The sequence below is a fragment of the Plectropomus leopardus genome, chromosome 17 (assembly GCF_026936395.1).
Source record: "Plectropomus leopardus strain MGB_pleo_1.0 chromosome 17, ASM2693639v1, whole genome shotgun sequence".
Classification (NCBI taxonomy): Eukaryota; Metazoa; Chordata; class Actinopteri; order Perciformes; family Serranidae; genus Plectropomus; species Plectropomus leopardus.
In genome coordinates this window covers 15,352,733-15,367,087 of record NC_142192.1, presented here as the reverse complement: position 1 = coordinate 15,367,087, position 14,355 = coordinate 15,352,733, and the positions used below count along the sequence as shown (strand labels likewise).

The window sequence follows — 14,355 nt, the reverse complement described above, 5'->3', positions numbered from 1 at the left end:
CATCACAGTATTGTATAACATGCCTCTACATGCTATACTAAGTGTTTTTCAGCTGTTTTTGGGACATGTCAATTTTTGACATTTTCGCCATACTATAGCCTTGCTTCTTTGGTCATTTTTTCAACATGCTATTTCATGAAGTTTTGGGCCATTTTGGGATGATTTTTCAACACTGTATATTATCACATGCCTCTACATGCTATACTAAGTGTTTTTCAGCTGTTTTTGGGACATGTCACATTTTGACATTTTCGCCATACTATAGCCTTGCTTCTTTGGTCATTTTTTCAACATGCTATTTCATGAAGTTTTGGGCCGTTTTGGGATGTTTTTTCAATACTGTATTATATAACATGCCTCTACATGCTATACTAAGTGTTTTTCAGCTGTTTTTGGGACATGTCAAATTTTGACATTTTCGCCATACTATAGCCTTGCTTCTTTGGTCAATTTTTCAACATGCTATTTTTGGGTTTTTTTGACTGTTTTAAGATGCTTAATCAACACTGTATGTTATAACATGCCTCTACATGCTATACTAAGTGGTTTTAAGCTGTTTTTGGGACATGTCAATTTTTGACATTTTCGCCATACTATAGCCTTGCTTCTTTGGTCATTTTTTCAACATGCTATTTCATGAGGTTTTGGGCCGTTTTTGGATGCCTTATCAACACTGTATGGTATAACATGCCTCTACATGCTGTACTAAGTGGTTTTCAGCTATTTGTGGGACATGTCAATTTTTGACATTTTCACCATACTATAGCCTTGCTTCTTTGGTCATTTTTTCAACATGCTATTTCATGAAGTTTTGGGCCGTTTTGGGATGTTTTTTCAACACTGTATGTTATAACATGCCTCTACATGCTATACTAAGTGTTTTTCAGCTGTTTTTGGGACATGTCAAATTTTGACATTTTCGCCATACTATAGCCTTGCTTCTTTGGTCATTTTTTCAACATGCTACATTTGAGGTTTTTTGACCGTTTTAAGATGCTTTATCAACACTGTATATTATCACATGCCTCTACATGCTATACTAAGTGTTTTTCAGCTGTTTTTGGGACATGTCAAATTTTGACATTTTCGCCATACTATAGCCTTGCTTCTTTGGTCATTTTTTCAACATGCTATTTCATGAGGTTTTGGGCCGTTTTTGGATGCCTTATCAACACTGTATGGTATAACATGCCTCTACATGCTGTACTAAGTGGTTTTCAGCTATTTTTGGGACATGTCAATTTTTGACATTTTCGCCATACTATAGCCTTGCTTCTTTGGTCAATTTTTCAACATGCTATTTCATGAAGTTTTTGACTGCTTTTAAGATGCTTTATCAACACTGTATGTTATAACATGCCTCTACATGCTATACTAAGTGTTTTTCAGCTGTTTTTGGGACATGTCAAATTTTGACATTTTCGCCATACTATAGCCTTGCTTCTTTGGTCATTTTTCAACATGCTACATTTTGAGGTTTTTGGGCCGTTTTTGGATGCCTTATTAACACTGTATGTTATAACATGCCTCTACATGCTATACTAAGTGGTTTTCAGGTATTTTTGGGACATGTCAATTTTTGACATTTTCGCCATACTATAGCCTTGCTTCTTTGGTCATTTTTTCAACATGCTATTTCATGAAGTTTTGGGCCGTTTTGGGATGTTTTTTCAACACTGTATGTTATAACATGCCTCTACATGCTATACTAAGTGTTTTTCAGCTGTTTTTGGGACATGTCAAATTTTGACATTTTCGCCATACTATAGCCTTGCTTCTTTGGTCAATTTTTCAACATGCTGTTTTGGGTTTTTTTTCGCTGTTTTTGAATGTTTTATCAACACTGTATGTTATAACATGCCTGTACATGCTGTACTAAGTGTTTTTCAGCTGTTTTTGGGACATGTCAAATTTTGACATTTTCGCCATACTATAGCCTTGCTTCTTTGGTCAATTTTTCAACATGCTGTTTTGGGTTTTTTTTGGCTGTTTTTGAATGTTTTATCATCACAGTATTGTATAACATGCCTCTACATGCTATACTAAGTGTTTTTCAGCTGTTTTTGGGACATGTCAAATTTTGACATTTTCGCCATACTATAGTCTTGCTTCTTTGGTCATTTTTTCAACATGCTATTTCATGAAGTTTTGGGCCGTTTTGGGATGTTTTTTCAACACTGTATTATATAACATGCCTCTACATGCTATACTAAGTGGTTTTAAGCTGTTTTTGGGACATGTCAAATTTTGACATTTTCGCCATACTATAGCCTTGCTTCTTTGGTCATTTTTTCAACATGCTATTTCATTAGGTTTTGGGCCGTTTTTGGATGCCTTATCAGCACTGTATGGTATAACATGCCTCTACATGCTATACTAAGTGGATTTAAGCTGTTTTTGGGACATGTCAATTTTTGACATTTTCGCCATATTATAGCCTTGCTTCTTTGGTCATTTTTTCAACATGCTACATTTGAGGTTTTTTGACCATTTTTGGATGCTTTCTCAACACTGTATATTATCACATGCCTCTACATGCTATACTAAGTGTTTTTCAGCTGTTTTTGGGACATGTCAAATTTTGACATTTTCGCCATACTATAACCTTGCTTCTTTGGTCATTTTTTCAACATGCTACATTTGTGGGTTTTTTTGACCGTTTTAAGATGCTTTATCAACACTGTATGTTATAACATGCCTCTCCATGCTATACTAAGTGTTTTTCAGCTGTTTTTGGGACATGTCAAATTTTGACATTTTCGCCATACTATAGCCTTGCTTCTTTGGTCAATTTTTCAACATGCTGTTTTGGGGTTTTTTTTGGCTGTTTTTGAATGTTTTATCATCACAGTATTGTATAACATGCCTCTACATGCTATACTAAGTGTTTTTCAGCTGTTTTTGGGACATGTCAAATTTTGACATTTTTGCCATACTATAGCCTTGCTTCTTTGGTCATTTTTTCAACATGCTATTTCATGGGTTTTTGGGCCGTATTTGGATGCCTTATCAACACTGTATGTTATAACATGCCTCTACATGCTATACTAAGTGGTTTTAAGCTGTTTTTGGGACATGTCAATTTTTGACATTTTCGCCATACTATAGCCTTGCTTCTTTGGTCATTTTTTCAACATGCTACATTTGAGGTTTTTTGATTGTTTTTGGATGCTTTATCGACACTGTATATTATCACATGCCTCTACATGCTATACTAAGTGTTTTTCAGCTGTTTTTGGGACATGTCAAATTTTGACATTTTCGCCATACTATAGCCTTGCTTCTTTGGTCAATTTTCAACATGCTGTTTTGGGGTTTTTTTTGGCTGTTTTTGAATGTTTTATCATCACAGTATTGTATAACATGCCTCTACATGCTATACTAAGTGGTTTTCAGCTGTTTTTGGGACATGTCAAATTTTGACATTTTTGCCATACTATAGCCTTGCTTCTTTGGTCATTTTTTCAACATGCTATTTCATGAGGTTTTGGGCCGTCAGTCCAGCCGCGTCATTCTCAGCTGCGAACCAATCCAGTGAGAGCTGAAGGTCATGGCCTGATGAAGCCAACAGGATCACATCATCTGTGAAAAGCAGCGACCCAATCTTGAGGTCACCAAACCGGACCCACTCAACACTCTGGCTGCGCCTAGAAATTCTGTCCATTAAGGTTATGAACAGAATCGGTGACAAAGGGCAGCCCTGGCGGAGTCCAACACTCACCTGAAACGAGTCCGACTTACTGCCAGCAATGTGGACAAAGTTCTGACACCGGTCGTACAGGGAACGGACAGCCCATATCAGGGGTCCGATTCCCCATATTCCAGGAGTACCCCCCACAGGACTCCCCAAGGGACACGGTCGAATGCCTTCTCCAAGTCCACAAAGCCCATGTCAACTGGTTGGGCAAACTCCCATGCACCCTCAAGGATCATGCCAAGGGTCCAGAGCTGGTCCACAGTTCCACGACCAGGACGTAAACCACATTGCTCCTCTTGAATCCGAGGTTTGACTGTCCGGCGGACCCTCCTCTCCAGTACCCCAGAATAGACCTTACCAGGTAGGCTGAGGAGTGTGATCCCCCTATAGTTGGAACACACCCTCCCGTCCCCGTTCTTAAAAAGAGGGACCACCACCCCGGTCTGCCAGTCCAGAGGCACTGCCCCCGATGTCCACGCAATGCTGTAGAGTCGTGTCAACCATGACAGCCCCACAACATCCAGGGCCCTAAGGAACTCTGGGCAGATCTCATCCACCCCCGGGGCCCTGCCACTGAGGAGCTTTTTGACCACCTCGGCAACCTCAGCTCCACAGATGGAAGAGCCCACCCCTGAGTCCCCAGGCCCTGCTTCCTCACAGGAAGGCGTGTCGGTGGGATTGAGGAGGTCTTCAAAGTATTCCTTCCACCGGTTCACAACGTCCCGAGTCAAGGTCAGAGACGCACCTTCCCCATCATACACAGTGTTGAGCGAGCACCGCTTTGCTGTCTTGAGACGCCGGATGGTGGTCCAGAACCTCTTTGAGACCGTCCGGAAGTGTTTCTCCATGGCCTCACCGAACTCCTCCCATGCCTGGGTTTTCACTTCGGCGACCGCCAAAACTGCGCTCGGCTTGGCTTGCCGGTACCTGTCTGCTGCCTCGGGAGTCCCACAGGCCAAGAAGGCCCAATAGGACTCCTTCTTCAGCTTGACGGCACCCCTCATCGCTGGAGTCCACCAACGGGGTTGGGTGTTGCCGCCCCGACAGGCACCACCTTACAGCCACAGCACCGATCAGCTGCCTCAACAATAGAGGCACGGAATATGGCCACTCAGGCTCAATGTCCCCCGCTTCCCCCCGGGACATGGTCGAAGCTCTTCCGGAGGTGGGAGTTAAAGCTCCTTCTGACGGGAGACTCTGCCAGACGTTCCCAGCAGACCCTCACAATGTGTTTGGGTCTGAGCTAACTAACCACCAGGTGGTGATCGGTTGACAGCTCCACCCCTCTCTTCACCCAAGTGTCCAAGAAATGCGGCTGCAAGTCTGACGACACGACTGCAAAGTCGTTCACTGAACTGCGGCCTAGGGTGTCCTGATGCCAAGTGCACATATGGACACCCTTATGCTTGAACATGGTGTTTGTTATGGACAATCTGTGGCGAGCACAGAAGTCCAATAACAAAATACCACTCGGGTTCAGATCAGGGGGGCCATTCCTCCTGATCACGCCCTTCCAGGTCTAACTGTTGTTGCCAACGTGAGTGTTGAAGTCCCCCAGCAGAACCAGGGAGTCCCCAGAAGGAGAACTCTCCAGTACCCCCTCCAAGGACTCCAAAAAGGGTGGACACTCTGAGCTGCTGTTTGGACCATAGGCACAAACAACAGTCAGGATCCGTCCCCCCAACCCTAAGCGGAGGGAGGCTACCCTCTTGTTCCCTGGGGTAAACTCCAACATCCAGGCACCAAGCCGGGGGGCTTTAAGTATTGCCACCCCTGCCCGGTGCCTCTCACCAGTGGCAACTCCAGAGTAGAAGAGAGTCCAACTCCTCTCGAGAAGACTGGTTCTGGAGCCCATGCTGTGTGTCGAGTTGAGGCCGACTATATCTAGTCAGAACTTCTCAACCTCGTGCAGCAGCTCAGGCTCCTTCCCCACCAGAGAGGTGATTTTCAATGTCCCTGGAGCTCGCCTCTGCAGCCGAGGATCGGACCGCCAAGGTCCCTGCCTCTGGCTATGCCCAACTCACACAGCACTTGACCCAGTTGGCCCCTCCTATGGGTGGTGAGCCCATGGGAAGGAGGTCCCACATCCAGGCCCCATGGGTAAAGGCCCAGCCACCAGGCCCTCGCCATCGAGCCCCATCCCCAGGCCTGGCTCCAGGGGGAGGGCCCCGGTGAACCGCGTTCGAGCGAGGGAAACTTCGAAACATTTGTTGCATTCATCAAAAGAGGTCCTGTGAGCTACACTTTGTCCCTTAGGACCTGTTTGCCACAGGTGACCCTACCAGGGGCATAAAGCCCAGACAACTGAGCTCCTAGGATCACTGGGACACGCAAATCCCTCCACCACGATAAGGTGGCAGTTTAGGGAGGGAGCCTTGCTTTTTTGGTCATTTTTTCAACATGCTATTTTTTGGGTTTTGGGGTGGTTTTTAGATGTTTTTTCAACACTGTATCGTATGACATGCCTCTACATGCTATACTAAGTGGTTTTCAGCTGTTGTTTGGACATGTCAAATTTTGACATTTTTGCCATACTATAGCCTTGCTATCTTGGTCATTTTTTCAACATGTTATTTTTTGAGGTTCTAGTTTGTTTTTGGATGTTTTTCAACACTGTATAGTATAATATGCTTCTACATGCTATACTAAGTGTTTTTCAGCTGTTTTTTGGACATTTTTGACATTTTCGCTATACTATAATATTGCTGTTTTGGTCATATATTCAACATGTTTTTTCAACATGCTATACTATGAAGTGCCTTGATAAGCTGTTTAATGTGGTTTTCAGCTGTTTCAGCATGTAATATTTTCACATTTTTCGACATATCATTCAATGTCATTTTTTCATCATGCTATAATGATGATTTTTTTTACATTTTATACCATGACATCAACTATGTGGTTTTCAGCTATTTTTTGGACCTGTCATATTTTGACATTTTTTGAAATACTATACTATAACATTTTCGGTCATGTTTGTGGATGTTTTTTCGACATGCTACACAATGACTATGGTTTGGCTCAGTGGGTATATCATGTGCTTAATGTGCCTGAGGTTGCAGGTTCAAGTCCTATCTGGGACAGGTGTTTTTTGAAGATTGCTGTCAAAAACCACAGAGCTAAATGGAACGTCATAAACATGCAAAGTATCAGGAGGTTTGGTTCAGTGGGTAAATCAGGCGGTTAGTATGCCTGAGGTTGCTGGTTCAAGTCTTATCTGGGATAGGTGACTTTTGAAGACTGCTAAAGGGAATGTCGAATACATGAAGTTGGGTTTTGATACAGGAAGGACAGTCAAGAGACAGGAAGTTGAGGTGAGAAGCAGGAAGTTGGGTTGAGAGACAGTAAGGTTAGTCAAGTTACAACAAGTTAAGTTGAGAGACAGGAAGTTGAGTAAAGGTAGAAGATGGAGGTAGAGGATGAGAGTATAAGAGGTGAAAATAGGAATAAGAACAGGGTAAGTAGAAGGATGGTAGGAAGTAGTAGTGGAGTAGGAAAGTCAGGAAAGTGGCAGAGTAGGAAGGTAGGAAACTCAGGAACATAGCACAAAGCAGCTTTGCGCGAGTCTGGAAAGATGAAAGACTGGGATGATACATCCCTTAGGTCTTGAATGACAGGGAGCAGTCCTAAAATGAAGGAAGGCCGGTACATCATCGATGACATGAACAACGAACACTTCAAACAGTTAAAAAACACATAATTGTCTCCTGAATTTTCATATACTGAATACTGAATTTTCCCTGCCAAGAGTTGATTATCAGCCGGACTCATATATCAGTAGAGTTTTGGACAGACAGAAAGTCAAAAGTCACCTGTCCCAGATAAGACTTGAACCAGCAACCTGAGGCACACTAACCACCTGATTTACCCACTGAGCTAAACTTCCTGACATTTTGTATGTTTTCAACATTCCCTTTAGCTCAGGGAGTGACATCTGCCGAAAATTCGACTGATATTTGACTCAGGCCAGTTATCAACTAAGTTCTTTTCATCCCAACTTTTCATCACCAAGGAGTTAAGATTGGACCCACCAAATTTAATTTAAATCAGATTCATCCTGTAGGACAAGTTCACAAAAACACAAGGAGGGAAAAATCGCCAAAATTAGCACAAAATTCGAAATGGCTGACTTCCTGTTGGGAATGGGGGGGTGATGATTTTTGAGTGGCATCACTGACTTTTTTGACGATTTTGGAGTGACATACTATAGTATGACATTTTGATGTTTTTTGAGCGACATTCTCTACTATGACGTTTTTGATGATTTTCGAGTGACATGCTATAGTATGACATTTTTGATGATTTTCGAGCAACATACTGCCTATATGCCTATCGATGTAGTCAAAACATCTATAAGGTCTCGCCCTTGCAGTATCTTAACACACAGACTTACTGGAGACAGTGAAAGACTCGAAAGGTCCTCATGACATCACTGAATCATACCACTCCACACAATTACTGATGGTTCCATAACATTAGAAAGTAATTATTTTCTACGTCACATACTATACTATGATGTTTTTGATGATTTTTGAGCGACATACTATTGTATGACATTTTTGATGATTTTGTCGCTCAAAAACCATCATGGTATAGAATGTCGCTCAAAAATAATCAACATCACTGTATAGTATGTCATCCAAAAATCACGAGAAACGTCATTGTATAGTATGTCGTCCAAAATATAATAAAGTAATACTACATGCAAAATTTTAAGTACTTTGTTTAAAATAGTACTTAAAAGTCATAGTAGGGTATGTTGTTCAAAATAGCATATAAAAACTCAAATGTACAGAATGTCATCCAAAACAGCATTAAAGTTATAGTATTACATGTCATCCAAAATAGCATAAAAAAGTCATAGTATAGTATATTGTCCAAAATAGCTTCAAACAAAAAGTCATAGCACAGTGTGTCATCGAAAATAGCATCAAAATGTCATAGCATAGTACTTTGTTATTAGTCAAATTAGTCAAAGTTAGTTAAAATTAGTCAAAAAAAATGATAACAAGAGCTCTGGTTGTGACAATTTTTTAAAACTAAATAGATTTGCTTGGCAGTTATCTGGGCAGGCAGCACGTATTTGACTCGAGTTTGACATAATGTACTTTCCCCACTTCTGAGTTTAAAATGAGCTGATTTTTCTCCACAAAATAGGTCCCTCTCAGGAATAATTCACTCCTTTTTCTGATGTTAAAAAGGTCTGATGGTGAAGAGAGAGGTGGCGAACCTCTCACAATGACTCAGAAAGTGCTCATTTTAAATGGACAGCTGTGTTGCACATGCATGCATGTCACTGGATGGCTTCTACATGTTGCTACCTCTCTCCCAAGAAACTCAGTGAAACAAAATCAGTTACAGATCCGATGAAAATTCTGTGGGTTTTGGGGAGTTGATCTATGCTCTTTTGCTGCTCATGTTGGCATCCAATCACAGAGCTTGACGTAAAATCAACAAGCAATTTTATTTGTTCTGCTCTGAGGAAGAAATTTCCCTCTTTCAATTTTCTATTAGAAGGTTTATTCCTGTGGTGAAGTGTTGAATATGATAATATTAAGTCAAGACTTGTATAAATAACAATAAAACTCCTGTCATGGTCACTATCTCCCTTTCTTGGTTCAAATAATATCTTGCGCTGTGTTTATGTGGTTAGTTAACTCTACCACTCCTCTTTCTCTCCTCTCTCCTTTATCAAAACTCTCTTGTCACTGCGCCTCTGGTTTCCTCCTCCCGTCTCTTCTGCTCTCTCGCCACCACAGAAAGCCTGCTGGCTCAGAGCCCACCCCCAAGTCTCGGATCAGCCTGCCGGCGCCCAACCCCGACCACATCGGAGGCTTCAGGTTGGCCGTGGCCACGTTCGCTGGCATTGAAAGCAAGTTTGGGCTTCATCTCCCACGCTACACAGCGGTGGCAGCACCAGCAGCAGCGGCCGAATGAGGGCTTGAATGTTTTCAAAATCATTAATAGTAGTATTTTAAGTTATTTATTTAAAGTTGTTTATATCTTTTCTTCGTATAATCACTATTGTTAGTCTAAATGCAACCTTAAGGATATGTGAGGCAGTTAGCATAGGTGCTCAAAAAAAACTCTTTGTTAAACTCCTGCAGTATTTGTTTTATCTTTTGATTGACATTGTATAGAAATGTATTATAATGCGGTTTAGTTTTTTATAAAGTTCAGTTGGTTCAGTATACACACACAGGCAGCAGAGGGGCTGGCAGAAATTCAAACACACCTTAACTGCTTGCTGTTTTTGGAACATACTATCAAAAACTACATTTAGTTGCAGCTTTTTTTTCCAGTGTCTTCCTTTTATTGCTTTATAACCAAAAGCACATTCTCACACGATCATATACTGGACTAAAAAAAGACTGATCATAAATGTTGCACTTCTGTATATAGAAATCCAGAGACATATTTTCATATCTCTACGGCTATTTTGGTCCTGAGTTGCTCAAATGTATCCACAAAAATATGACCAAAAAGTATTTGAATGTAAAGACGCAGTGTAAGAAAATGAATGTACGCAATGTTTACTGTAAGGTGTTTGGTTTCAGGTTTAAATGTATGCAGATGTGTGAATATCTGAGAGACAGCTGGCACCAACTGCTGTTCTGTAGTGTGTCACGACTAAAATTTGTACAGTACAGAGAATGTAGGAGTTACATATGGCAAGTAATCACTGTGCCTTACTGTGCGTATGGCAGCAACGTGTACCGAGAGTAAAGAGAAACTTATATTAGTAAACACTATGTATACTGGAGTTTTCTTTTATTCCAAGGACAATTCAAGCCAAAACTTCATTAGCTATGCTTTAATGGTCAACATAGCAGGTTTAACAGCCAGCACTCTGCAATTACAATATACCTCTTGATAATTAACAGTTCATTAAAGAATATACAGTTGTTGCTCTTGTTTTGAACAGAAGTGCCAATACCACTATCAATTCAGTTTTGGACGCACTAACATAAAGCAGCCACAAAGCCCCACGTGTGGAAGCGCCACCATAATGACTCCATGATTATGCATCTGGCATATTTCAGGAATGTGTTGCATGCAGGCATTATACAGAGAAAAAAAGCACAACATAAAGTGAAAATAGGCGGGTTTCCATTAACCCTAAAATTGTGCAAAATGAAATTGGCATATATAAAATATGCCTCATAGAAACACGTCAATTTCGAAAAAACTCCATCTATCGCAAACAAAAAAGCCATATTTCATAAAACTGCAGCGGAAACACTTTTTTCACTTTTATAGGTCACACGATGCTATGGCTATGTGCTTGTCGGTAGGAACTGGTTCCCTGGGCATGAGTTATTGCATTGCAAAACTCTTCAAAAGTTGAGGTTGTGGAAGTTTTGAATCCACAATTCCTGTGTCAAATCATAGACTATCACCTCCCAGAAATCCCTCATACGTGGCCACTCAAGCTTGTCTTTCCATTATCACTCGCAAAACACACCTACGTCGCCTTTTATTGGAAATAATGATGGCTAGTGCAGTGGCTGCAGTAGAAATACACCTGCTAATGTTTTGAACATCCATCGCCATGCTTTGTGAAATGTTATCGGGAGAGAAGAACTGCGTAACATCACGAGAAGAGTTGCTCAATGGAAGCGCGGTCATCTCGCAATTGTGTTTTATCGACATTTCATAAATGTTGCTTAATTTTTGCACAAATCTATAATGGAAACCCGCCCAATGACATTTTGTAAACAATACATGACTAGTCTATGGACCCTGCTTTAATTTTACCGTAGTGCAAAGCATCGTCACAGTACACATATCTTCATAAGGCTATAAGACTGCCAAGTCGTATATGCTGTAGGCTCACAGGTTGCAAGCGACAAATCACCTCGAATAATTAATGAAATAAATAAGGGCGGACAAATCAGTAAAGGTCAACGGTTTAACCATTTACAGACAATATGCATTTACAGGAGAGTAAATGCAGGAATACAAATACAATAAAATTGCAGCTTTGTTTGGACCAGACAGGAACATGTACATAAAGGTGAATAAACAAAACTGACTGAGTCGCACATGCTACAGTGACACTGACAAAAGCACACCAGAGAGGTTTACCACGAAGCAAGTTTGACATAGCCTAGCTTTCTTTTGCGTTAGCTGGCTCAACAAATTCTAAAATTCCAATCGGAGATAAGTATTTCAACGATCAGTTTTCTTCGTTAACCTAGGCTTTCTGGAACTATTAATGTTTGCTTTCTGTGTTTTTATGGAAGGCTTTTTTTCAGAGCCAATGTGGGCAAATGGCTAGGGAACACTAAAAAAATACCGTAAAACTTCAAATTATAGCCTATTCCCATTTAAACCCAGTCGCTTTTACTAGTTGAGTGTGTCCACACATTCTGACAAATATAGGCATGTTTCAATTAAAAGCCTGGTTTTGTTGCCATGCAGTTCATTTTTATAGAAATTCTTTGGATGTATTAAAATGGGTTGTTGGCGACCCACTGGAGATAAATTTGGTTAAATGCTTTTATCACGCATACAAATATGATTATATGTTCATACTTTTGTCAACATGGACATACAACACACGATGTTAGGTTGGTAAGATTCTCCACAATTCAATCATTCAGTTAATTTTACTGACACCATGAGCACCAAAGAAGACAGTATTACCAGCACAGAAATCAAGGGAGACACAAAAAAAGAAATTAGTAGATCTAGACGATATTTTTTTTAACAGCTAAGGTAAAATGTAAAGTGATTTATATTCATAATGATCATAATTATATATTTACATTTATTTTACAAAAATGTAATATAATATTTTAAAAATAAATAAATAAATGAAGCCAAATTGTCCAGGTTTCAAATGGTTACATAAATAATTTGATATTGTTTCCCGTCTTTGCTGAGCAACAGTTTTGTGTGAAAAGAAAAAAATAGACAACTGTCCCAAATTTAAGCCTGTTGAGGACAGTGATTCAAGCAATGGAAAGCCCAGGCTATTAATTGAAGTTTTCCGGTATTTATTAGTTCAATTAGAGCAAGAACCATCTCTATATGTTGCATACAGTATTCTTGAAGGTTTCTGTGGCAAAAACAAACACAATGTGATGCATGCAGTTTGCGCTACTGTAACTGCTCTGTGGCATTACTAACATAGAGCTCAAAGAGTTTGCATATGACACTGAAAACTCTAGCTTTTGGCTGAGCATACCTTGTGAACTCATAGATCTTGCTTCGCATTACACCCCTCTGGTCTCTAATTCCCTCTGCTTTGGTTTGGAGTCCTGTTCTATGAAGCCAGCTCCATAGGCCCCTCCTCCTCGCCATCCGCTCGGTTAGCACGAATCTCCATCAGGGTACGAGCAAAGCGTGCCCAGTCATCAGTGTGGGCCACTGACAGCTGTAGGACAAAGAAACACAGGTTACATGGTATGAAATGCCAGCTGGACACATCTGCATAGTGTCATAGGATAGAGTGCCACACAAAAGTAAAATGAAAATTCATGACATTAAAATCTTAAAATGCCACAAAAAAAATCATACTAAAAAAATGTTAAAAAGTCCTATTGTAGTATATCATTAATAGGTAATAAAAATGTAATCATGCATTATGTCACAAAAAAGTCACAAAAATTGTCACGGTATAGTTTGTCATAAAAAAGTATGCCACTAAAAAGTCTCAGAAAAGTCCTCTTTTAGTATGCAATAAAAAAGCAATAAAATGTAATTCTATAGTATGTAAAAAAAAAAAAGTTAAAAAGTCTTAGTATATCATTAACAAGTTATCAAAATGTGACAGTATGGTATGCCATAAAAACGACATAATACAGTATGTCACTACAATGATAAAAATACACAATAACTATGAAACTGCACTGACTGTAGGGCTAATACAGGAAGTCAAATGAGTGTTCTTTAAGTGTTTAGCTGGATTCGTACACTGTGGGAGTCAGAATGAGTGGGACCAAAGCCGCAGCTGCCACCCAAGCTGTCTGCAACCGCTCGCATGGCCGGGCTGTAATTAAACAGGAACCGGGAGGAGGGAGGCAGCCATTTTGAACCCCCCCAACCCCCCACAGAGCTGGGCTGGCCACAGCAGGGGGCTTCGACAAAACATCATGTATACAGTGCCCGAGAGCTTAACAGATTTCAAGAAGCTCAAGTGTCAAAGAAAGACTGTGGGATTTAGTGTTGCCAGGCTTTAAGAAGAAGAAGGATGAAAACATTTTCATCTCACAGAGCAGCACTGAGCCACTAACCCTGATCTGCTAGTTTTTTTTTAATACAGCAGCCCGCTGACAGACTTTTGTTTTATGATTTGGACTTTCCATACAGTAGAGGACCAATCAAAACAACCCTGATCCCTGCTGATAAATGACCTAAAACCAGTTTATACTGAGTAAAATAAAACTGAAATAAAAGAATTTGGTATTTAGCTTTCCTGGAACCATCTCAAGGTTTTTCTGTTGGACCCATGGAACTGCGGCCATCTCTTTTTTCACATGCTGTTGCACACACACACACACACACACACACACACACACACATACACATACACACGCAGCTCTTTGGAGTCATAAAAGCTTTCAACCAAGCTCACTTTTATTGATGACTCTTCGTTACCATTAACCCGGTGCGGAGGCCACCAGCTCAGCCAAGCCTCGCTCCCACTTACC

The 14,355-nt window shown here is 40.6% G+C and overlaps 2 protein-coding genes across 19 annotated transcripts in view; one reads left to right on the top strand and one right to left on the bottom strand.

Moving 5' to 3' along the window:
- Positions 1–10,602, top strand: part of slc25a13 (solute carrier family 25 member 13) — a 93,725-nt gene extending 83,123 nt beyond the window's left edge. For both annotated transcript variants that reach the window (XM_042507043.2, XM_088089915.1), the window contains exon 18: positions 9,457–10,602. In XM_042507043.2, coding sequence (XP_042362977.2) covers positions 9,457–9,634 — 178 coding nt within the window. In that variant the 3' untranslated portion in view covers positions 9,635–10,602. The remainder of the gene's footprint in view (positions 1–9,456) is intronic.
- Positions 10,497–14,355, bottom strand: part of dync1i1a (dynein cytoplasmic 1 intermediate chain 1a) — a 67,946-nt gene continuing 64,087 nt past the window's right edge. For all 17 annotated transcript variants that reach the window (XM_088089922.1, XM_088089923.1, XM_088089927.1 and 14 more), the window contains one exon: positions 10,497–13,079. In XM_088089922.1, the coding sequence (XP_087946048.1) occupies positions 12,969–13,079 (111 nt within the window). In that variant the 3' untranslated portion in view covers positions 10,497–12,968. The remainder of the gene's footprint in view (positions 13,080–14,355) is intronic.